General features: G+C 36.9%; 1 protein-coding gene and 1 long non-coding RNA gene across 2 annotated transcripts in view; both read left to right on the top strand.

Annotated features, from left to right (window-relative positions):
- PPP3R1 (protein phosphatase 3 regulatory subunit B, alpha) overlaps positions 1 to 24,895 on the top strand; it is a 40,510-nt gene extending 15,615 nt beyond the window's left edge. Inside the window, exons 2-6 of the mRNA XM_074579282.1 lie at positions 7,554 to 7,593; positions 16,877 to 17,053; positions 19,272 to 19,331; positions 20,257 to 20,441; positions 22,727 to 24,895. Of these exons, the coding sequence (XP_074435383.1) occupies positions 7,554 to 7,593; positions 16,877 to 17,053; positions 19,272 to 19,331; positions 20,257 to 20,441; positions 22,727 to 22,774 (510 nt within the window). The 3' untranslated portion in view covers positions 22,775 to 24,895. The remainder of the gene's footprint in view (positions 1 to 7,553; positions 7,594 to 16,876; positions 17,054 to 19,271; positions 19,332 to 20,256; positions 20,442 to 22,726) is intronic.
- On the top strand, positions 5,130 to 7,421 carry LOC141740483 (uncharacterized). The gene is made up of 3 exons (XR_012586060.1): positions 5,130 to 5,272; positions 5,377 to 5,401; positions 5,822 to 7,421. It is a non-coding gene; the product is annotated as an uncharacterized LOC141740483 (long non-coding RNA).
- Positions 24,896 to 25,327: the final 432 nt, after the last annotated feature.

Below are 25,327 nucleotides of genomic sequence, written 5' to 3'. Positions count from 1 at the left end.
TGAATCCATTTCTTATCTCTGTATACCTAGGGAACTCTTAACAGCTCATAGGAAGTACTAGTTGAATGCCAAGATTTAAGGTCAATACATAAATTTCGTAGTTTGTTTTTGTAGATACATCTTGTGTTCAAGGGTCCAGGAGAAAATAACTATAATCTATTGCTGTAATATGCACCTTGTTTCTGGTTGACTAAAGAATTAAAGAAACAAATGGTGGAAACTCTTCTACAAGAACAGTGTTTATTCTTTTGCTAACATAACATTGCAAGATTTATTTGGTAAAGACCATGGTATCTGTTTCTTTCATGACCCATGCCATTCTGTGATTCAGTATATGATAGCAATTTTTGTTAATAATAAAAATTACCAATTTTGATGGGAAGTTTTACTGAAAGAAGAGCAGGAGAGCACAACTCTTAAGTACCAACTGAATGTCTGAGCCCTTTACTGTCACACTTGTGGTCTGTGCTACTTACCTTGTACCATTACTGCTGCTTCTATTTTTCTTCCTTGCCTTTTCTTTCCTTATTTTTCTTCTGCAATCCCTTGCTTTTCTGGATACCCTCTAAGAATTCCTTGCCCATTTGTAACCTGTTTAATTCCTTCTGTGGCACAAGTGGACAACTGAATGTTAACACCAAAGAGTAACAAGGTGCCCAGATTTGACAGTCTGAATGCCAGGAGGGGAATGAGGTGGTTTCCAACTTTCAGGTACTATATTGGACTTTAGGACAGACAAGATGATGGCTCTGAAATATGTTGCGGGACTCTTCCACACCTTTGGTTACAAAAATGAGTTGGGGCATAAGCAGAGCTGAGGTTGTAAAAATGGTGTAAATGTGAAGGTTCGATAAATTATCATCTTAGTTGGATGCAGCGTGGAAGTCTTGCATCTTAAACTGCTGTTACACTCTTTTAGCTTCAGGATTAGAGGGGCAAGGAATTAGGCTGCCCCTCAGAACAGTGAATGTATTTGTTGATAGCCTGGAAAAATAACATAAGACTGGGAGATGTAGTACAGCATACTGCTAAAAGATACTTAATGGTGGAACTTACTGAATGTGAGGCAGGTGTCAGGCATTTTTAAGTATTTCTTTAATTCTCTCTCTGGGTCATGATGTTAGAAACTTGGTTGAGAATTTGGGGTCAACAGTGAAACTGTCACAGCTCTTAAGTTTCTCGAAGTTCTGTATGGCTTCAAATTTAATGCCCTCTTAATTTCTTGGTTTAGCTTAATACTTTTGCATCACAGTATCTGACTCAACATTAGTATTACCATAAGAACCTCAGAGATAGATTTATTCTCTTAGTATTTGAGTAGAAGTCTTCTGCTGGAGAGCTGCAAATTCCAAGGAGCTAGTATTTGGGGGAGTTGCACTCTCTGTGCCTGGAATACTTTTATGCAAAGCAACTACTAAGTACTTGCTTTGCAAAAAGCAATGTAAAAGTCACCAAGTTGTTTTAAATGTTAATTTCTAAATTTTGGCAGTTAGTCGGCACTATTATCTGCACTATTAATTTAAGTCCAGTCTTATTTTTGGGTAACTATGTTGTGATATTCCAATTTTAAGTAAATTTCCTTTAGTGTCTGCAATGAAGAGCCTAAAAGGTGACTTAATTACTCCAAGACAAACAGAAATACCAATTCCCTAGCAATCTTGCCTATGACATTTCCTTTACAAGTTCCCTTTTGTAGTGTACAAATTAGATATTCCTGTTAAATATACTGGAAGATAATCAGGAACATGTTTTTCTTGATTCTCAGGCTAAGACACAACTTCTCTGTATTGAGTAGTTTGTTTGAGGGTGTTTTGTTTTTTTCTAACCAGATTTAACGAAAAAAACGCAAAGTAGATTTACACTGTTTCTGAACAGGGTAAATGAAGGTGTTTTTCTTGCTACTTCTTTCCAGTCAAACCTTATTTCTGTTTGTCTTGTTTTAAACCATATTTGTTGTGGTATCTGCAGAAACTTTGGGCATGTCTTTCATCTGTGCTCTGATAAACTCCTCTTAGCCTTTAATTGCTCCAGTAAGTCACACATGAAATTACAGTAGGTGAGATCTTGCATATTTTTGTGACCAGTATTTAATTCAGAAATTCAAATATTAAAGTGGCTTAAAGCTTCCTGGGCTTTGTCTGAAATTCATTTTAACAAATATTTAAACCGTTGTGGATGTGTTTATGTGGCATGTTCTTTTCATGCAGAAGTTTCTGCAGCCTTGATAACAAATACCATTGTTTTTAGTTTGCCAGCTTGAGTGGTGGTTGTTGATGAAGAAACAGTGCCAACTTATGACAGCCAAAGCTCTAGTAATTTCTTAAACAGTGGTCATTTAAAAAAAAAAAAACCACACAAAAAAAACAGCCAACAACCAAACAAAACCAAACTACTCTTCACCAAGCTGTCAGTTCTTCATTGTTAAAGCTTTGTGAAAATGGCCATCATGGAAAACAATCTTGAAGAAGGACAAGGAGGAAGAAGAGTGCTCTGCAACAGGTAATTTTCACTAATCATTAATTTTCGTGGTATGGAGGAGAATGAGAAAAGATAGAGAAGCATTTTGTGTCTTTGTGGAGGAGGAAGAATCTTTGGAGTAGACTCTTTTTAAATGCTGACTGCCAGCCTCTGCCATCTTTCCTCTTAGCACTCCCATTCTTTCCTACTTGTAGTAGTGGATGATGGAAAACAGCTTTTTATGTAACTTGAGAGTTGAATTTGATTGTCTCAATCCCTAGTTCTGACCCCCAGCAGACATGGCTTGGTTAACTGTTTCACTTGCATAAAACAACTTGCTTCTTGTGATAACAAAAATATTTAGTAATTTAGGAGGTGCAGGAGGAAATGCAGGAAGCAGAACATACAGCATGTTGACAACACCCCATGATGTGCTCACGCATCAAAAACACAGATGCAGAAACGCGAGTAATGTTCTGTTTCTGTGCAAAGCTCTGGTGCTTAAGTGTAACAGCTGACTCCAGCGTCAAGGCATTTTGCATGTATAAGGCCACTTAGAACAAGGATGAGCTTATTGCAGTTCTCCATATGTTGCTGCAGAAATTGTAGTAGATCTCAGATTTACTTCTGTACATGTACTAAACAGATCTTAGGATCTTGCCACTTGTTGAATTAATTTTTTGTCTGCCTATGGAAACATATCAAAAGTTTTGAAACAATCTAACTTTTAAACTGTTACAGGAGTTCACTTGTATTTGTAGTCCTGCACACACCACGACCTGAGGACTAAATTTGCGATACATCCTAAACTGACATCATGGCTTGCTGGCATTGAAACATTTTCTGCATTTATAAAAGCAGGAAACTAATTGAAGGGTAGCACTGTAACTTAAGTCTCTGAACTATTCACAAAAAGATGTACATCATGCAGAGAAGTAACATACTGTCAAACAGAGCTAGAAAGTGTATTCTACTAATGTATGCTGAAGAACTGTTTTGCAGTCTGATGTCTTACTGTGTACAAGCTATTTTGTATAAACAGCTTCATCTAAGAATTTAGATTCTGTGCTAATTTAGCTAATTGCAAATTTCCTTTTATATTTTCTATCCGCAGCTCTTCATGTCTTTCACTAAGAGGAAGCTTGTCAAGATAATTGCCCTTAACTATCCTACCTTGGAGGATCGTGTGCAAAACTGATCTTAAGAAGAGAGAACGACTTGTATTTGAAGTAACTGCCAAAGAACAGGAAATCAAGAAACACGTTTTCATGGATAATCTGCAGAAGAAATAAAGACTGAAGTCCTTTAATAGGTTACCCTTAATCAGTAAAAAGGCACAGCTGCTGAAAGGAGAGAAAAGGAGAATAATTAGAGAATAAAACATTTTTATTCTTAAAGGAACAAACTACATGTCATATGAGCTTCTGAAATACTTTAGTGACATGGTTTGACCTCTCTCTAGTAAACTGATATTTCTGCAGTATTCAGAATTTGGTCAGCCTTCTGTTAGTAGACTCTGGACTGTTCTTGATCTGTAATTACTTCTGTCTATAAGTAGTGATTTTGCAGCTGTTTAACCAGAAATTAACTTGTATGGATCTAACAGCATTCAAAACAAATTTCAAGACTATTCTAAAAGGATAAGGCTATTCAGAATATCGTTAGTAGTCCAGCCGCTTGTTCTAAGTTTGTAACTCGAGAGAAGAGAGCTAAACTCCAGCAGTGTGGTAGTGATGCCCAGACGCAGCTGAAGAAAGCATGTTTTATAGGAGGCGTAGGTGCCAAGTGAATCTGTTGAGGAGTGTTGGTGCTATACAAGCTGCAGTTCTTCAACAAACCATGTGTCACTTGTTTCTAAATGTGCTGATATGGTGTATATGAGAGGGTATTCTCACTTCATGTGAGGTATGCAAAATATATATCTGGCAGGAAATACTAATGTTATAATGAGTTTTTTAAGTTGGCAATCTTAAGAGTTGAATAAGAACCTTGTTACTCTAGACGTTTATCTGTGTAAGTCAACTTCTCTGCATCAGAGATGAAATTACTGCTGTTTGGAGATTTTACAGCGACTTTTGTCTTTATAAATGAGTATGATTATCTTAAAACTATAAAATAAAAAATATATGTCAATGCAGTGTTACTTTGCTGAATAAGGTTTATAATTATGATGGTCTTTTGCGGTAACTGTCAAATTTTCTGTTAGTGCAAAGTAATACTTTCCAGCATTCTTTAGAATGCTGCCTAGTCTTGGTGTTAAGCTTTGGTAACAGTTGGCATTAAAACTGTACAGATGAAAATGTGTACCCCATTTTTTTATTTTCCTTTTCTTAAAGGGACTCATTAGACGCTTTATGAAGTCTTATAGCCGTGCTTCCCTCCTTCCTTTTTTTTGTAACGTGTTAATGTGGATGTAGCACTAGATCTTCCGTCTTACTACTTATCTATTCTTAAACAGCAAGAAAATATTCAACCTATTTAGCACTTGTGTTTCAGGGCTTATATTGTATCTCATACAGCGTGTACGCATACTAATGGTATTTGGGGATAAATGAGTGACTTCTTTGTACTGCTGTTCAGAATACAATGAAAAAAAGCCTGCCCCCAAGACCAAATCTTCATCTCTGAGGATCTGGTCTTTGGTATAGAGGAAGACCTTTGTGTTTGTCCAGGCTGTGGCTGTGCAGACAGGAATCTTGGCATGAGTCCATCGAACATTTATTTGTACCAAAAAGAAAAAGGGGATTAAAATCTTTTTAAAACTTAGACTTTTGGAATCTCCTATGAAGATGAACTCTCAGCACATCAATAGCAGGTAACTACTTTTTTAAATACCTTATTTAAATACTATGTGGCAAATATTGAATAATGATGTAATTTTTACATTGTCTTTTACTAGATTTTTCTCATTTTTTGTAGATATGCAAGTTCTGGTCCTGGATAGGTAAGTATTCTCAACGTTTCATTTTAGCAATAATTGTTTCACAGGAAAACTAAGCTGAAGTGTATTCACTTTTTTCTCTGCTCTCCAGATATTTTTTTAGGCTACTTCATGTAGATAACTTGATTATGGCTTAGCAAGTGCATCTAGATGCGTAGTAAGACTCCTTATAAACTTTACACTTATTCAGTTTATGAACTGAAAAAAGTTATTCCCTTTTTTAATTTTTCCTGCTCAATTTTAAGAAGCATTTTATGCTTCTTTAGGCAGGTTGATTTCAGTAGCTTGTAATAGAAATTAACTTTCTCCCAATACCTGAACAAGGATGTAAGTGTGCTTAACAGTCTTCTAATGTAGTTATGATTGTATATTTGTGTGCGTAAGTGCACTGGTTTTAACTCAACTTTCTCCTTTAATTTGCAGCCTTCCAGTCTGATGTTTTTTCTTGCCTCTTCATGACCTCGTGTCTTGAGCAGCCTAGCTGGATCCCCTGGTTCCTGTTTCTTCTTGTTTCAAAATTCTGCTTTCCCCCATTTTAAATCCCCTACCCTTTTGTATTCATGTAAATATACTAGGCTTTCACTATCTTGTTTTGGTCTTCACTGTTTTTTCGAAGACTTTGATTGGGTTCTGTCCAAGACTTTCCATGTGGCACTGGGCTCCCAGGTTCCCTGCCACAGTGGAATAAGTTTCTCCTGCAGGATATCTCAGTCATGCTCTTGAGGTTTTCAGGATTTCTGTTCTGCTACTTTGTTGTGCTGTAAGTAGCCATTGGGGAAGCACTTAAGGCTGTATCTTTTACTGCTCTGCTTATAAAGCAAGTATGTTAACTTTTAAGAAGCAAGAGAGCTTGGGGATTGTGGGGGATAAGTAAAGTGAATGTATTTTGGAGGTAAAAAAAAAAGCAAACCACCCCTCTAACAATGCATCTCCTCTCCGACATGTTTAGATTCACAAGATGTTTGTTCTGCCCCTTTCTGTCCTTATTAGGAAATGCAATCGCATGCTTCCAGGCTAAATGTAGTTCTTCCTTTTTTTTAAAAAATTTTTTTTTATTCTGTCAAGTAATCTGTATTTCTGTTCAATTTTGTATAATTTTGAGGAGTCTTTCTGTGCTCAGCTATGGAATCCCTTACGCTCCACACTGTAAGAGAAACACTGCTGAATAGAATGTGTCTTAGACTCATCTTAAATATGTTTCATTTTGTATAAAACACTCCTTTAAAAAGAACTTTATGAAAATGTATGGTTATGAATCTCTTCGGTTACCTGTTCACTCCTTTGCTGACTGATTCTGAAAAAATATTAAACGTGTGTGTATTGTGATCTTCTCTGGCTCAAGATGAGGCGTTTGGAGAAAAAAAAAACAACTTACAATTTTAGTGTCTTTTGGCGTTTATGTTGCGGTAGTAGTGGATTTCGGTATGTGCAAGTTCAAAGTGACTGTGTACTCAAAGTGTTAATTTTTCTTGCTATGACTGTTGTAGTGCAGCAAGGATGTAAAATCTTAGTTTAACTTTCCATTCAGCTACAAAACAGGAACATACTAACATAGTACGTTACAAAAATATTTAAATGTAAAGCTGTTACATCGGAATTTCTTGTCACATAAACCACTTCTTTGCATCACTCTTCCTGCGTGAATCCTATTTGGGTGGAGTGGGCAGGTGGCTCTGTGGAGAAAATATGCTGTGATTTTCTTACGCTAATTGAATAAGGTTTGTCATGGTAATTTGTAAGGACATGTCTGTTTCTGTGTGTAAAGTGAAATGGTAAAAAGATCATGTGAAGTCTTGAAATTAAGTATTATTTTAATTTGCAAAGCAGTATTTGCACAATATATAAGTAGTGAGTTTGATTTTTGGAGTTTGGAATGTGTGATTGAAGTTCTTACCATAGTGTGGTCTGTTGATATGTTCATGGGAGTTCTCATCAGAGGAAACCTCTCAATGGTTTTATATTTCTTTGTATGTTTTGGCAACATAGACCCATCCAAATAAAACAGTCTGTGGCTGTTGGGTTTAATGTGTATATATATATATTTAATAACCATGTAACTTGTATTGCCCCAGATCTTTACAGTGCTGAAACTTAAAATAGATCGTCTAAGCTAACTTGGGAATAATTGCAACTTTGTTCTTTTTTTGTGTTTCAGGGAAATGAGGCAAGTTACCCTTTGGAAATGTGCTCGCACTGTAAGTTTTTTAATTGCTACATTATGTTGTTAGAGAGGTTAATCTTAGTTGGAGATCGATATGTACAACTTTAATGTATGAATTTATTTAATTTATTGCTTGAAAAATTGTGCCGTTTATATAGCAACCAAAAGAGTACAATTAAAAGGTAAAAGATTACCTCTGGAAAAAAAAAATAGCTATTGCTGTTGGACTGATTTTTGATTTTACAATCTATCTTAAAAAAAAAAAGCCATGTAAAGTTTCTTTCAACTTTTCTATTAGAATGTGAAACAAACTTATGATAGATTTGGTGTCTGTACAGTGAAGTGTTAGAAGTGGTAGTTCAACTGGGGGGTCTTTTCCATGATCCCAGTGCCAGTCGCTCAGAGATGCGGAACAGCTTGCGGTGCAGCACGTGTTATGTTAGGAGCGAAGTATATTGCCTAAGCTGTCTTTGCACCCTCAGAGGAAAGAGAGGTTGAGGCTAAGAGAGCATTTTTTTCCTGTGTATGCTTGCAGGCAGGCATTTAGGTGAGAAGCCACTGGGTGTTACTCGCTTTTGGCCACATGAGCATAAAATTCATTGCTCCCTCTCACAGGGTTAGTCTGCCCTGTAAAAATAACAAAGTATTTCCTGACTGAAGCTGACCAAAGAAAGGGTTGTCTTCTGAAGTGTCCCTGTGGTGTTGTGCCAAGCATACTTATTTTTAACCGTTTTTTCCCTTGAATATTTTTCTTCAGCACTAAGTCATGCATTGACCTGTGTATGTATGGACTGCTTGGTAAGATTCCTTATCTTTAGTGAATCAGATCTTGTTTTTAACCAGGATAATAAATTCTTAAAGATAGAGACTGTCTTCTAGATTGCTTTCACAATGCTAGTCATAACTGAATTCCATCTCTCGTAAGTCAAATGGTAATATAAAATAAATAATCATGGCGGAATCTTTTTCTAAATACATTTTTCAGAGAAATGAGGCTTTAGCTAGTAATTTACAAGTCCTCTATGCCTAATACACATGTCCACATGAGTTATAATTTGAGTCATCAGTTTGTAAACACTTGAGAATCTTACCCACAGCACTGCATTGCTGTTACCCTTTCAGTGTATATTTTGTTAAATATGGATGTGTGGGTGGAAGTTTCATATTTGCTGAAGCCTTCAGTAGTCTCTTCCTGAATCGTGTGTCAGTCTTAGGTTACTGCTCCATTGGTCAGATTTTCCTTAGGGATAAACTGGCTTCTGAAGACTTATTTTTTTTTTTTAAACTAGATATGTTTCTGCCAGAGTTGTAAGCAGTGTGTTGCCATCCTTAACTTGATTCTGGGACAGGCTATATTCGTTGGTCGCAACTGCCAACCTGAAGGTTTATTACTGAGCTTGTTTGCTCCCTTTTGTTGCAGAGGAAGAGATTTCCACATTATATTCTGTGGTTAAACTGTATGTTGAGGATATCATTGTGTAAATCTGAGGTTTTGCATGATTAAAGCTTCGATGCTTTGATGGCCCTTCTCACAGTAGAGAGAGAGTCAGTTGCTTCTCTGGGAGCAATGTAACTACAGACACCGGGGAAGATGTAGTAATCACACATGTCCCTTTGCTTGACTGTGCCTAATCGCTGGAATGATTGCACTGTGTTTAAAGATTCTGTATGCCTGAATATCCTGAAAGCAGGTTTTTTCTGGGCTATAGATGTGTACAGTAGCAAGTCTGTGAATAAGTCCACTAAGTAGGTATTCATCTTGTTTTTCAAATGTTAAATGTTCATGCTGCTTCCAAGTAGTTGTCACTGACAGGACAAAAGCTTTGCAGGGCAAGAACAGACAACGTTTTTGAAGATAATTTGATAAGGATTTTGAATGGTTAGGCTTTTGGGAGACTTGACAATTAGCAATAATATATTTATGCTGTCTGCACCGTGCCATTGGGTTGTAACCTCTGCCTGGCACTGCAATCGCTATTTTGGTGCCTTGTTTTATAACACTAATTTTGTTTTAAAGTTGGCAGTTACAGGAAGCAATTTCAAGATACTGTGTAGAGGATGCACACCATTGAGTAGTCAAGAATATTCTTAATACCCTTCATTTTATAACATTAATTCTTTTCAGTGGGTGAATTAGCGTTATTGGATTCCTTAAAAGAATATGGTTTTGTTTCTCATCTGTGCTGTGTCTGAGAAATTACTGGAAATCTAGTGCTTTTTTACATGGTAAAAAATTGATGTCAGCCAAGCTATGTCAAATTATCTGTAAGAAAATTTTACCATAGCAAAAGCTATGAAGAAAACTATTTTATAGTATAGTGAACAATATTTTATAGTAGAAAATAGTTTATAGCATTTTGGAATACAAATAATACTTTATAGTATGTTTTGGTTTTAGGATAAAGAGTCTAGTATCTCTTTTCTAACTTAGGAAATTGTAATTGACACATCTGAAGTCATGAAAAGGATTAGGCCAGCTGCGTGTAAGCATATACAAGACAAGTGGTTGAATGTGTTCTCAAGGGCGTCATCTTTTTGAAATCCGATCTCCAAGACTGAAATGGCTGTCTTGGTTGCTACTCTGAAACATTATATTCCTGAATCAGACAAGATTGTAGATAGAGGTGAGAGCTTTTGCTGAAGGTCTGTTTTATTTTGAGATCTCTGCAATCCATTCTTATGGGGGGAAAAAATATATATTTTTTTTTAACCTGGAAGTATTTTAAAATAAATTTCAGAACGTGTTTTATTTACAAAAATCTTTTTTCTAATACCTTAGCAATATTCTTGTTTATAATGATGTCATATTTGAAAAATATGTGGAAACTAGGCTCTCTGTGACCAGACTCTGGTCTGGTTTTTGTTAGTTATAACTTTGAGCCAGTATTTTAAGAGTATCTGAAAACCCAACCTTTTAAATACAGGTTTAAACATTTAGGTAAACAGATTTCACCTCTTTCCTGAGAGTTGTACAGCTTTTCTAAGGTTTGTGAACTTTGCAGGTGCCTGTGTCTCTGCAGCAGTGGATGTACAGCGTGTCTGAATACAGAAGCAGTTACCCGGTTACATTATCACTAAATGTAGTGGATTTCAGAGAGATGCCTTTTAAGGCATTCTTTAGTTTTGACTATCGTATCAATAGGAAGCTAGCCATGTATGTTTATGTTGACTAGAAAAAATACCATTAAAAATGTTTCTGAAATCCCTTTTTTTAACACAGAGCACACTGCGCTCCAGAAATCTGCTTTTAATGAAGCTTTTTGAGTTGCCTCTTGAATGCTTTGTACAATACTGTCTAAGCATCAGTTGTATGAGTAACAGCTTGAAACACACAAGTGTTTTAAAACATCATGGATCATCCTTTGTTCTGTTCTGTGTTGGGGGAAAGGAGTGGGGTATTCAGCAACACGTATCAACATATTAGAGAGTGTCCAGCTGAAAAATAAAGCTCCTTTTCTAAAATGGGAGTTACACAAGAAAATTTGCATGTGGTCCTTGGAAGCATGGAGCCCTTGCATTTTAACCTAATTCATCACATTTTTAGATGTATGTAAATAAATTCAAGATACAAAGCAGGTATTGTTGGCTCTAGAATTTTAATACCTGGATGAAAGAGGAATCTTTTGAGAATACTGATAGCTCTTTAACCCAAAGTCCTTCATACTGGTACTGTTTAAAAAACCCCTACCTTGTGTTAGTTAAAAGGTGAATGAAATTCAAAATAGATTTTGAAATAAACATAAATAACATAAGTAACTCTATGCACTTTAGAAAAGTGAATAATCTGATGTTTCTGCAGGGCTACCAGCGAAGTGTTTCAGAGAAAAACATTTAACAGGTATTATTTCTAGCCGGTTAGTAAGTTTGTGAGCTCAGTCATTGGTGCCAAGCTGACAGGATACTTTCTGATTCTGCTGAAAAGCATAGGAAGCACAGAGCCTCCTCTCAGCTGGGGAGCAAAGCATAAAAAAGGCTAACTTGAGTTTGAGGTTAGAGAAACGCTCCCTGCGGCCAGAGCTCAAGGAAGCTCAGAGCGCTGTGATGAGTCACAGGCAAACTCTGTCTCAAATGATATAAACAAAGCTTGATCCTCCTTATTTTGCTCAGTGATTTTATCACCCTGTTTACACGATTGTGGACTTGGACCTCCTTGGATTTCCTAGTGTTTTCGTCTCTGTCCTGGTCTCCTGAGCTACTCTTGTAAAATTCTGTCTGCTACTGCCACCATCAGTCTTTCTGGCTCAGAAACCTCCACTGTATCTGAACTGTCCTGTGCCTTGCATTTCCACCAGAGCTTCAGGATGTTTGTGTAGCCACAAGGTTGCCTGTAAGGAGCCTTTAAGAGAAGGAGGAAAAGAACTATTTTGTTCAGGCTCTGAAAACTTAATTCAGTATTCTGTTCTTCAGTGACAGCTATGTGAAATTTTAAGAAAGTCAGTCTGTTGCTGAATACTGAAGAAAAAGCAGCCTTGTAAAAGGGTCACATCTACCATAGATGAGAACTGTTGTATATGCACACTTGTGGAGGAAATCTGAACAAAAAATGAATGGGATATTTTTGAAATTTGCTGTTAAATGCTTGCCGTTTTCCTTTAAAAATTCAAAACAAATCAAACAAAAAAATCCCCAAACCCAAATGCAGAAAACCTGCAAACCTACATGTTTTTCAGGTAAGTTCAGCCCAGGCAGAGATAATCAGCAGAAGTGATGACTGTGAATGAAAGGAAGAAAGAATAGACAAAACTGTGCAAATTTAAAATAAGGCTTATACTATAATGCATTCATCCCTTACTTTATGTTCTTATTATTTTATTTTTAAAGCTATTTTATGAAGACAAATATGTTACTGAAATATGACTGAAATATGAAAAAGTGTATAAGCTTCTTAAATTTCAGCTTGTAGAAAGGATTTTAAAGGTAGGTGGGGTGCTTGCAATATATTTAGGGAGAAAATAATGAAATTGTTCTTATATGAAATTCATACATTCAATTATGAAACACTGACCTGCAGATGTTTTTATGCGTATGTTCATTATGAACAGAGGCTCATGAACTTTCCTGTTCCTGTAATTACTTTGATTTTTCATTATTTTCTTCTCTAACCGCTCTCGTCCATGGTGTGTCCATTGCCAGAAGCAAAATGTTAGACAAGGTTGATACTTGGTCAGCTTTTTGCAGAGATATTAATTTCTTCAGTACTGTTCTTTGACTTGTTTTTTTGCCCCCAAGAGTAGAACCCGTCTCACTCTCTAATGTAGGCAAACTCTTTGCTTGAATGTCTTGAGGTTTGGAATGAGAAATTTCTAATACCCATTTCTAGTAGAAAACTGCTGCTCAGCATCTGTACCTGGACTCTGTATTGCAGGTGGACTGGAATTGACCATATGAGCTATCAAATTGGACATGGGTATGTGTGGAGAAAGAGGAATTAACGTTTTTTAAGTATGAAGACTCTATAATTTCATAATTTAGGCCATCATTGCTCTGCTGGAGTTCAACAAAAGACAAAAAGCATTCTGAGAAATAATCTGACATGCATCTCCAACCTCTTCCCCTTCCCATCATCTGATTCTTGTCTTTATCATCCATAATTTTGACCTCCTTGACTACGATCTTCAAAAGAAGAAAATAAATTGGGTGCTTTATTCTTCTCTTAGCATTGCTGGTTTGTAAATCTAAGTATCTGGCTAATTGCAAATGCACATGATGGCAGAGGATATATTTTTACTGTAGCATTGCTTGTTAACATTGTGTGTGTTGGATCAGTTTCTGAATGTCCTGTTTAAATGTTGGGTTTTTTTAATTCACATTGACGGGTCCGGCTAGAGATAGATTAGCTTGTGATAAAATACCTTTCTGGAAAAAGTTTGTTTTCTTAGCACATCTTGTGTGGAAGATCTTCTCTTTCTACTTGAGCAGGCCAGCGTAACGGCAGGGTTGGTCTTGTCTGTCTTTTGTGCCAGCTGTAATAATTTAAAGCTATGTGGCAGTGTTTGAGTGACTTGTATGCGTGGTATTTGGTTCCACTTCATAGCAGAACATTGACAGAACTCTGAGTCTCACTTTCAGTCTCTGCTTGTATATTTGTGAGGAAAAATACCATGGTCTTTAGCTCCTAAACCAGGAAATAAGACTGCTTAATGTGACTTTGGGATTCTGAGCGATGACTTTGATGGTCTTCAGTCCTGGCTCAGGTATCTCTTTGTTTGCATCCTCATCTGTAAAAATGTCATTGCTGTGTTCTGATACTTAGGATTTTCTTAAGTGTAAGTTATAAATGTTTAAAAACTTGCAATTCATTAACTCATGAGTTTGTCTGGCAAGGGAGAAGAGATCCAGCTGTGTTAATGCTTCTTTCTTTTTTCTCTACTCTGATTTTGTGAAATTGCAGAACTATGAAGTATTTCAGGCTGTTTCGGAGACTTTAATCTTTCATTTTTAGTCAGTGCTAGTCTTTCTATTAATATTGGAAGTGAGATTTCACTGATCTGGTAACAGTGCATTATATACACTATAGGTAATACTTTCCATTTCCTATTTAGTTGTTTTATTAAGTTAATTTTAAAAAACAAATAATTTAAAGAAATAATTCATGTACCTTTTATTGTTCTTGGTTTTTTTTCCAGTAGGAAATAGTTCTAATAGTAAACCTCATGGATGTTGTTTTAATGTTTCCCAGCATGGGTTCTAGATGCAATTGCAAACTTCTGATTTCAGAAATAGATCATTTGTGAGGGATTTGTCATAACAAAAATAAATGGCCAGTTACTTGAAAGATGTTGTGATTTCTGAGTGCAGGTAAAGGAAGTAAGGGAGTTGTGGTTGGAGCAGGCTATGATTTTAAACATGGCTAATAAAAGTAGAGAGGCTGATGTCATGGCTGGACAAGTCCTTATATACATGATTGTAATTTGGGTAAAAATTATCTCTATTTGTACGTTCATTTTACATTGGAAAGTGTGTTTACATAGTGTGACAAGCCATACTTAATGTTTTTGTACTTTTTAAATGCTTGTGCTGTGAGGATTTTTTTTCAGGATATTAACTCTGTGAGTTGCGAGTCTGGAGTGTAGAGCTTGCACTAAAAATGAGATTCCCGTGTTAACAGCTTGCCAAGGTGCTGGCTTTGCATTAAACTGTAGCAGGTCTGATAACTTCAGGGCAGGGAGTGAGGATAGAATCGTGCCCGCCATTTCGAAGACTGACTCCATTTACAGTTTTAAGATTTTGAGGAAAATGGAAACCAAGGAGTTTCTGTGGACAGAAGCAATACTTGGCAAATACCTTCAGCAAATTGGTGAGAAGCAGCATTTTGTGCTGGCAGAACTCATAAGCAACTGTTTGGGCTAATTGCCAGTGGAGCTCTGCTTTGCCATTCTCTTTTAATACTGTCGTCTTTTAGTCTAATGATTATGTTCTACACGCAGCTTACCATATGGTGATATGGCTCCTTTCACATGATCCGAAGGGGTTTCTGTGTAGCTGTGTCGACAGTAATGTGTTCTTGACGCTGCGCTGCGGTGTCCTGCTGTTAAGGGTACACCTTCAATCACATTCTAGGCTTCTGCATAAACTGGTGGAAAGAAGAACAGGGCTTTTTTGCAGTCGAGAACCTAATTAATTGAAATGCCAAATTGCATACTGGAAACTGAGGGAACTACTTTAAGCCTCTGCAAATGCTGTTTAGCTTTATTTTTATAGCCCTAGAAGCAGTCAGATCTGTCGCTTGCTGGCACAGCAAAGGGAAGATTATTCTGGCAGTATCGACCCTTTTTTGCCTCTCTAGTTGCAAGCAGTTACCAAGAATGACTAACCGCAGAATGTCAGAATTTACTATTCGGGCAAAATACTTTTGTGCTTCTGGACTTCAAGTGCGCTCTCTCCATTTCATTCTGAAGTACTGCAGTTGTGTCTGTCTCTGGATTTGTGTCTGGTTGGCTTTTAGACAACGATATCAAGAAATTTAAGTGGAAGTTTTTGACTGCTTTGGTAGAGGATCTGGTCTCTGAATTGGCTACAGTTTCCAAACATAAAGCTCTGCATCTTGGCTGACCTGATGTACTGGAAAGACTAAGTGCTGTTTGTTTTTATGCTGCGCTTTTACAAAAGCCTAAGAAGGTATTAATGTGATGTAAAGTGGATCGGGGGTATGTATGTGCCTTGTAGAAGTTAAAAAAACAATTCCTTTTACTATTGGAGCAAGTGCACTAAATGAAGGTAAGAAATGCAGAGGAGACTGTTCATGTTAGGAAAGAAATTGGTATGGAGAGTGTAAAAGCTTCAGGTTCTGCAAGATCTGTTTGCTGTGGCTTGCTCTATGCTGGCTGCTTTCTAAGACTTCCTAAGAACCTCAGTTCCTCCTTCATACCCAAACATGGTGAGCAATTTGTGAACTAACTTAGGTCTCATAAATCAAGCTGCCAATAGGTAATTTTCAGGGAAAATGTTTCAAGCTTTTCAGTGGTAACAGAGTACAAGATTTCTTTTAGTAATTTTTATGGATTCTCGGATTTAGTCTATTCCTGGCAAAATCCAAGGTGTAAAGTAGGGTACTAGGTTATATGCTTTAACTGAGATTCTCTGCACATTTGAAGAAGATAGATGAAGTGGTGCTGCTGCAGAACCTGAGTCTGCTTTAAATTCTAGGAACAAAAAAAAAAAGATGTATGCAGGTCAAGGCTACAGGTATGTCTTTTTCTGTTTGAGACAGAGGAAAAAAAAGTTATCTTAGGTCTGTCTGTGTGATGTTTTGAGTAGGTGAGTGATAACTGGTCAACAGTAGGACTGCGTTAACCTGCTTAACTTGGCATGTATCCCAGGAGATCTCACATGTTTGCTGTGCTAAAGAAGCACTAGTTTTACTAATACGCTTACTAGTATAATTGTCTTTCTAACTTATCTTATCTAGTGTTAATGTAATGCTAGCTCCTTCAAAGAAAACCTGGTTTCTTCTTTAGTTTCTTCATACCTGGTATTTATAAGAGCTGTCTGACTAAGAACTAGCTAAGCACCCTCAATCCTTAAAAACGTTGTGTCAGCATGTGCTATTCTGTGAGTCACAGGGCTAACTGTATTATGGCTGGTGCAGGGAGGAAAAAAGGTAAGGCTTATTTAAAATGAAAAGACTTGTGTTTGTCTTCAGAATTTGACATTACCTTTATAATCTTCCATGAGACTGTTTAATAGTTGTAATAAAGTAGCAGAAATTCTGGTAGAAAAGCAATGAAGAAATGTGCACTGTATTTAACTGGCAAAGAGTTTACTGAAGCATTTCTGAGAATAGGTGTGGATTTTTTGTTTGTTTTTTTTCCTTTCAGTTGATGCTGATGAGATAAAACGACTAGGAAAGAGATTTAAGAAGCTTGATTTGGACAACTCTGGCTCTTTGAGTGTGGAAGAGTTCATGTCTTTACCTGAATTGCAACAGAACCCATTAGTACAGCGAGTAATAGATATATTTGACACAGACGGAAATGGAGAAGTTGACTTCAAAGGTAAGATGCAGTGTTTTGTGACAGGTGGTGGTATTTTATTGCAATCTAATTTTGCAAGAAAGGAAGGGCGAAGGAAACTTGTTAATCAAAATAAGGTGCTAATTCCTTGGGAAACTGAGTACCAGTAAAACTAGTTTCTCTGGTGTATTAGGGCACTCCTGAATGAAATGCTTAAAAGAGCAGATTGTTTAGGAATAGCTTTCCAGGTCATACTGATTTAAAACTACTCGTTAAGTATCTCTTGAAGTACACCAATTCATACTCTTAATTGTGGTGCTATCTGAAGTCTATTCTTAGGCTGAAGAGACTGAAAAAAGTGGGATAGATTGTGTAAGTGGTGTGTGCATCACCTGTCTGTGCATCAGTTGTATTTATCTAAATGTTATGAGATTTTTGGAGTATTTCGAAAATAGTTTTCTAAAATTGGGAATGTGGTCCATATTTTTGTATTGATACTTTCTTTACAGGATTCTTTTTATGATCTTAAGTAGACACTTCAAGAGAAAAGTTTTGATTTGGTAAATTCCTCCAAAATTTTAGCCTTATTTTAAGTATTTGTGGTTAAAAGGGCCAGCAGGTTAAAAATCTTCATTAGTAGTTGATGATAAAACAGTCTCTGACTCTTAGAAGTGATAGTCTGTAACTTCCGTTCAAGTAAAACTTAGTAGCTCTTGTTGCTCATGACTAGAAAAGATTAATCAGTTTTTCTTGAGTTTTGGTGGCTTTTTTTTATTGGAGAAAATTCTTAAATGTCTTTTATATTGTCAGGCTGACATTTTAAATAAAATGTTAAAATACAAAAGCTGATAACCTTTACAAAACCCCAGAAATTTCTATAGGGAGAAACTACAGTGTAATTGGAACGTTGAGGTTTTGAGGCTTTTTCTTGGTATCAGTTCCCAAAGCAGTAATTGTTGTATGTAATTGTTCAAAATCCTCTTGTGAAAAATAGGCCGTGATGAAAGATGATGCTATATTGTATGTGACATTGAGCTGTGATTAATATAATTATCAAGAGCTGTTGTTCTTGGGTGGGAACAGGAAGTTGTCAAAATCAATTTTCCATGGTAAAATGATGCTGTTGCAGTAAGTGGCAATGAATTCTGTTGTCGTCATCTGGCCAAGTTTGATTCATTTAATTACTTTATTTCTATCTCAGAGGGAAGCTCAAAGGAAAGATTTTAAACTGAAAGAGGATAGATTGCATATAAGAATTTTTTTATGATGAGGGTGGTGAGACCCTGGCCCAGGTTGCCCAGAGCAGCTGTGGCTGCCCCATCCCTGGAGGTGTTCAAGGCCAGGCTGGATGGGGCTTTGAGCAGCCTGGTCTGGTGGGAGGTGTCCCTGCCCAGGGCAGGGGAGTGGAACTGGGTGATCTCCAAGATCCCTTCCAACTCGAACCATTCTGTGATTCTATGAAAAAGAAAACTACAAGTGTGAGGAAACTTGCATTCTTTTGTTGAAAGACCCAAAGTTTAGACTAATCTTTCATAACTATAACAGTAAAGCTCATGTTACCAGTCAAGCACGTTGTTGATGAATATTATAGGAACTGTTGACATATTTTCACAAAACTTGTTGAAATTGTAGTAGGCCTTTTAATCTAATGCTATATTGCTGTACCTCTCTTCTTTCTATACCATAGTTTAGCTTGCTGTTTTGCACTGTTGTCCTTTTTACCACCCAAAGTTCTAGGAAGTCTAGTTATGGGATCTCATCCCAGGGTTTTTGGCAAGTGAAGAGTTTGCTCCTGGGATAATGACTTCATTGTTCAACAGTATAAATTTTCTTTTTACCCTGTTTCTTACATAAAAATACTTTATTAGGGTCTTTTTTTTTTGAGCAGTTTACAGTTACATGAAACTCTTGCATTAAGTTGAGAAACCAATCTTGAGAAGGAGCTCTATAATGAGAAACTCCACTGAAGTAGATTTAGTACAAATCTCAATGGAGTTTTGTATCAGAACCTGGTGAAAGTCTAGTTCAGAATTAGTTAAATTCTGGTGTGAACAAGTTGGTTCAGTGAGTGCAGTATTGGATTTAAAGTACTTCACATGAAACAACATTAAAGTATCAAAGTATGTGGACACTTAGGTGTCACAAGGTAGGCAATATTTTAAAGATTTTTAGGGCAATTTACTGGCAACTTCTGAATGTTGGTTTCCTTGTTGTGTTAAAAAAAATATCTTTTTGTAAACGTTTTTCTTGTATTATTTAGAATTTATAGAAGGAGTCTCCCAGTTCAGTGTCAAAGGAGATAAGGAACAGAAGTTGAGGTGTAAGTATTTTGAATTTCCTTAACAAAACGTTTTTGATCCTTAAAAATATACCTTTGTTAGTTAACTCTGAGAAATCAGTGAATCCAGATTGCTCTAAAAGAGTGGGAGATGATGAAGGTAGATTGTAAGCTTTTTGCACACCTTGTCACGTGTGAAGAATTTGCCAGCACTCTGTTCTGTGGGGAATGTTTGAGGACATTGCCTTCTGAATATTGTCAGGTGGTTCCCATTTGAAAAAAAAAAAAAGGGGGGGGGAATCATTTAAGGATACTTAGTTAACAAAACTGTTAGCTATGTGCTTTGCTTTATGGGAGTATATGAAAAATATGAAATTCTTTGCTATTGCAGTAGACCAGCACTAAAATTATTGTTTGAGAACTGCATCTCAGGAACACAACATGACCCAGGCTTTTGGAGTGGGGAAGGGATAGGTTGAGTCATAGATGTAGCTTTCAATAACTAAGACAGAATATAGATTTGGGAAGGAAATCTGCTGTACTGAAATGTTTAAAAATAAATTCATCTTAATGCTAAACTGTTTACAGCAAAGTAACTAGGTGGGATTTTGATTCATCTGTTCCCTGGAAGGCTTTGATTTTTTCTGCTACCTGGGTGCTTTACTCGTGGTGGTGAGGTTCAGTGTTTATGGAGTTGTTTTACTGCTGGTGCTAAAACAATCTCTATTGACATTTCTAAAGTGTTTTTTTTTCCTTTTAAACTCAATAGTAGCACCATTCCTTATATTGTTTCTGATGTTTCATGTCTTTCAGAATGAATTGGAAAGGCTGTTAGAAATCTCACTTTGTGCAGGATTGTGTCATCACTTATTGTTAATGCAAAAGCACATGAACGTATATTGCTTTTCTCTGACCACATTCGTTACTGGAAGTTTTACATATATACATATATATTTTACTTCTGCAGTTGCTTTTCGCATTTACGATATGGACAAAGATGGTTATATCTCAAATGGAGAGCTCTTCCAGGTGCTGAAGATGATGGTTGGGAACAATCTCAAAGACACTCAGTTACAGCAAATTGTAGATAAAACCATAATTAATGCAGATAAGGATGGTGATGGAAGAATATCCTTTGAAGAATTCTGTGCTGTAAGTAACCTCTAAAGAAAACTTTGATAATTTGCAGTTAAAAAAACAGGAGGAAAAATGGTAAACAGTATAAAGGGTAAGGTGTTAAAAGCAGAGTATTTATTCAGATCTGGCAGCAGTCACCCTTTGGCACAGCGTTATGATAGATATCCTCGTCTTGTGGCTTCCAACAGAGCAATGTGTCTTATGGCCTGTGAGCAAGCCCTGAATCGGTTCCTTCAGGGTGCAGACTTTCCCCATGAATCTGGTCTGCCAGAAGAAGAGGGTGTTGCGTTCAGAGCACAGCAACTTGTATAAAGTAATTTCTATGTCATTTTATGACATAATAAACACAAGACTAGTTCTAATTATTTTTGTATATAGACGAAAATGTTAGCCTGATGTGAAGACGTATCTTGGATTCCATTCTCTATGCTGGTAGAAAATAGCAGCTTTAAAGATGTGTTGTGAGTGACTGGCTCGTCGTAGGAGGCTGGGTTTCCTTGTTTTCAATAGCTAAATTTGATTGAAAAAGAAACAGCACTTTCAGTTGTTTTAAATGTCTTTAGCTGCTTAACAGAATACCCTGAGTAAAAAATCTCCAAGCACGGTGGGCAGGCATGTACAGTCTGCTGAGGGGAGGGGGAAAAAGGCTTCAAACCATCTGAAAGCTGTAAAACCAGAGTATGTCACAGCAGATCTCTGTTTTTAAAAAAAGCGTCACTACCAGGGGTGGTGCGTGGAGGGGGAAAAGGTGTGTTCCACAGAGGTGAACTTCAGGTTAATCTCCCAATCTCTAAACTAGGCGTCTGCTCCAGATCACCCTTCAGAAAGATTTATCTTTAAGGGTTTGGAGAGAGCCTGGGGAGATTATTGCCAGCTGCAGAAGAGGGGGATTTTACAAAGGCCAGGGTAGTGGGATTTGTGTCACTTACAGGGAGAGTAACCGCTCAGGTGCTGCTCTTGAAAAAGGACAAACAGTTGAAATGTGCATTTTAAAAACTGCGTTTTACTGAGCAGAATGTTTGAATGTAGCACTGGAGACTTGAAATAGTCAATTTTCACCCATGTCATATATCTGTTTAATTAGTTGACAGCAAGTTTTAAATTTTCTCTCTCAAAAAAAAAAGTAAATGACATGTCAAAACTGGAACATTTGAAAATTGCAATAATGACTGTTTACACATTAATTCTAAATGGTGTCTTAATGAACATACACCTAGGTAACACTGTTTGAGTCGATAGGCACTCCAGTGTTTCCTACTCCTTGAATTTACAACTTCAGTTCCAACATAACTTGTTCATACTCGTCATCAATGCAAGTTCTAAAAAAAGGCAAAAAAAAAAATCTGCCTGCCCCCAGACTATTAAAGCAAAAAGGTTCTATTGTCTGCATTTTTTTTTTGAGAGTTTAATTATTTTGATGGCATCATGTGAAAATCCATGGTCATCTGCAGAGAACTTGGAATGAGTGGCAGCCTGCAAACACCTACATTAGTGAAATATCTGTTTCTTGCACTGGGCTGTCTTCTTCTGGCCATCCATCCAATATGATATTGCCCTTTCTTTTCTTCTGTCCTTGGGCTTCTCCCCACACTTCCTGTCTTGTACTGCTGTTTGATTTTTTTTTTCCTCTACCTTTCTTTCAATTTCTTCAGCTGCTGACCTCCTGACGAGACACCTTTCATTCCTACAATCTCTTATCCTCTTGTTCTTGCATTTTACCTTCTTCGAATTTTACGCCATCTACGAAAATGCTTTTTCTTTCATGGTGTTTGGCCATACCATTTGGCCTTTGAATTTTATTTCCACTTACAAAAAGTTCCTCTGACATTACAGCTTTCTTCCTTTCTCTCTGCATGAATCGTACACCTTTGAACCCTGGGAATTCTTTTCTGGATGCATGTGGTTTTGTCAGAAATCCTGCCGCCTTTCCTAAGGCCCTTTGCTTCTCATGTCAAGGTGCACGCTTTTACAGGGCGTTTCAGAAGTAAAGTCAGCTTTTCCTTTAACATGCTGAAACATAATACAAAGTCAGCATATGAGATGGGGGAGGAAAGCCAAAATAGTGTAACTGACGCTGTTTTTCAGGCCCTTGAGTGTGTAAATTGTACTAATGTAATTACCTTGGTTCATACATAATTCATTCGCATAGCACACAGTACTTGGGAAATGTAAATAAGTTTGGAGAGGCCAGAGAGGTGCTGTAATTATGACTGACCTGAATCTTCCGAATAAAGTGTGTTCTTTGTGTTGTGCTGACTGTCAGTTCTCATCTATTTATGAACACTTTCTTTTTCTCCCAGGTTGTAGGAGGCCTAGATATCCACAAAAAGATGGTCGTAGACGTGTGACTCTGTAGGGCACCACCCAACACTTTTGCTTTCTTCTCCATCTCTGAAGATCTGCTCAAGACGTCCAGCAATGCTCTCTGTGTATTTAAATGGAAGTATTTTTCTCTGTGAAGCCACATTTTCCAACATGAGCCTCATGAAGCCAACTAAGTGTTATTGAACTTTTATTCTCTCAATAACTCAGTGTAGCACTTTAAAGTCTGAAGGACAGCAAAGATGGAAAGAGCATATCAGTGTGGTGGAGAAAGGGAAGGGGTTGGCTTTTTAATTTATTTTTCTTCATCTTTTATAACAAGGAAATATCTATCTATATATATATATGTGTGTGTGTATTTATATATAGATATATATGTAGCTTTCTATATGTAGTAGCTAGGTGGGCTTTAATTTAATATACTTGATTCAGAAACAAAACTAGAGTACAAAGTGCCAAGCAGAATATTAACAGTTCAATATATGGATATACATCCTTACTTTTATTTCACACAGTTTTATATATATAGTAGAAGAATGTAAAATTTTAACTGGGTGTTAGGTCAACTCTTTCGCTTTTCCTGTGACTGTTCAGATGTTTCTATATATTGACTGGCTGACAAAGCATTGCTTCTTATTAATTCACCTTAATTACATTTTTTGTAACACAGGAGACTAAGTTTATTTATACCTGTTAATATATTACCAGGGACTGTGTCTCTTTGCTAAATAACTTAGTACAGTTCTACTTAATATGAGAATATAGTTTAATGCTACTGCCAAGAACTAGCCCTCGTGTGCGTATAGTAACTGCAGAATGCTTTGATGGCCACTAGATTTCGTCACCTAGGAATGCGGAGCAGTTACAGCTGTCCTGAAGTTAAGGCAAATCTGCTGTTCTGGATTCAGTTTAGATACAGCTGCTCAAGGTGTTAGACGCATTCATGATTTTCTCTTGCGCTTAGCTTAATGAAATTAGGATCGACGTAACTGTGCAGGATTCCCATCTACTTATTTTATACAGTACTTAGATGATAAAATGCTCTTGCCATTTAAATTCTGTTGTTTCAACCACGATAGTTTCCCCTCTGCATTTAAATACTACTACAGGTAGCATAAATAAACTGGTAATATTTTATATATATATATGTATATAGGATTCATACAGGGGGAAAATCTTGTTAACCTATGCCATAGAGGAGGAAAACTTCACACTATCTAAATTTATACCTCTTGCAGTTCTCCAGTCCTTTGCCTGGAGAATTTTTTTTCTTTTCTAGATTTGTCCATATCATAATTTGTAACGGACGGTAACTTGATATATTTGTGTGATATAAAAGTAGCGAGCCATGTTTTACAACTTTATATCAGCCCTTCCCTTTTCTGCAATGGTACTATTGGCTGGAAGAAAAACATTTGCTAGATTTTTTTAGGACAGTACATCTTTCCTGTATAGTAGTTTTTCTATTAAAAAAAAATTGTTTTATAATCAGCAGTGGAAAGCGCAGGTTGTCTGAACCTACTTCAGTCGAGCACCTGTCTGCCATAGCTGTTCCTTCGACTGAGTGCTGCACATCATGGGCTCTGTCTGTGAGAGAGAAATCCAGGTGCTTGGTGTCCTTGCATGACATGAAGTTTTGCATGTAGATCGATTTGAAATGTTCCTCTTGTTTACATAATTTGCATAATTTAAAAAGATAATGTTGCCAAACTTTGGTAAATGTTAATGTTCAAAACAAAAATCTCCACTACATGTAACTTTTCTTCCTCTGGATCAGTACGTGGTTTATAATCCCAGCCAGTGGTTGTATCTGTTCCAGTGTCAACTGCCATGTGCTCTGCTTCAAGGGGGAACTAGTCTTTTGTGAATTTTTTGTACATAAGTATTTGTTACAAACATTTTAGCAAATGCTTTCGATTTCTCTTACTTGCTTGTGCATATCTTGGCTGGCATTATAGAAATTAGTGCTAATGTTATTTCCTTAGGGGGATTGGAAGGGGGAGGGATGAGGGTGTTTTTTTAGTTTGTGTGGGGAGAAATGATTTATGTTGAACGTTTAGTTTTTCCTCTGCATGCTACATCATATGTTGTGGGAACTATAAGAACCTTCATACTATATGAATACAAAATAAAATATTTGAACCTTGGCTGGGGTGCTTCAGTACTTACCTAGACCTTTCCCGTTCAACTGAAAGCCGCTCTGAACCCGGTCCAAAAAAAAAGAAAAGTTGCTGTTCGTAGTTTTGGTTCCTTTTTTGACTATAAAGATTTATTGACAAACTATACAGGGTGCAGAGTTCTCCGAGTACTTCCAGGCTTCACTTCAGTGTTTCAAGACTGCTTATGTGTGTTTTCTTTTTTCTTAAAGGCACATCCAGTTCCCTTTGTTAGCTGTCCAAATTGGATAAAATACCTCGTTTAAATCCTACTAAATCCAGAATGATTGTGCTAAGTTGGAAGGTGGTTTAAAAAAACAAACCAAACAAAAATCTCCTAACCTTCATGTAGGTGGAGAATGAAAGGCAGGTTCTTTCTTAAGGAAAGGTCTGAGCTCTGCTGGTGGAAACAATCCTCACTGT

This window comes from Larus michahellis, chromosome 3 (assembly GCF_964199755.1).
Source record: "Larus michahellis chromosome 3, bLarMic1.1, whole genome shotgun sequence".
NCBI lineage: Eukaryota > Metazoa > Chordata > Aves > Charadriiformes > Laridae > Larus > Larus michahellis.
The sequence above is the reverse complement of the archived record's forward strand: the minus strand, read 5'-3'. Positions and strand labels throughout refer to the sequence as shown.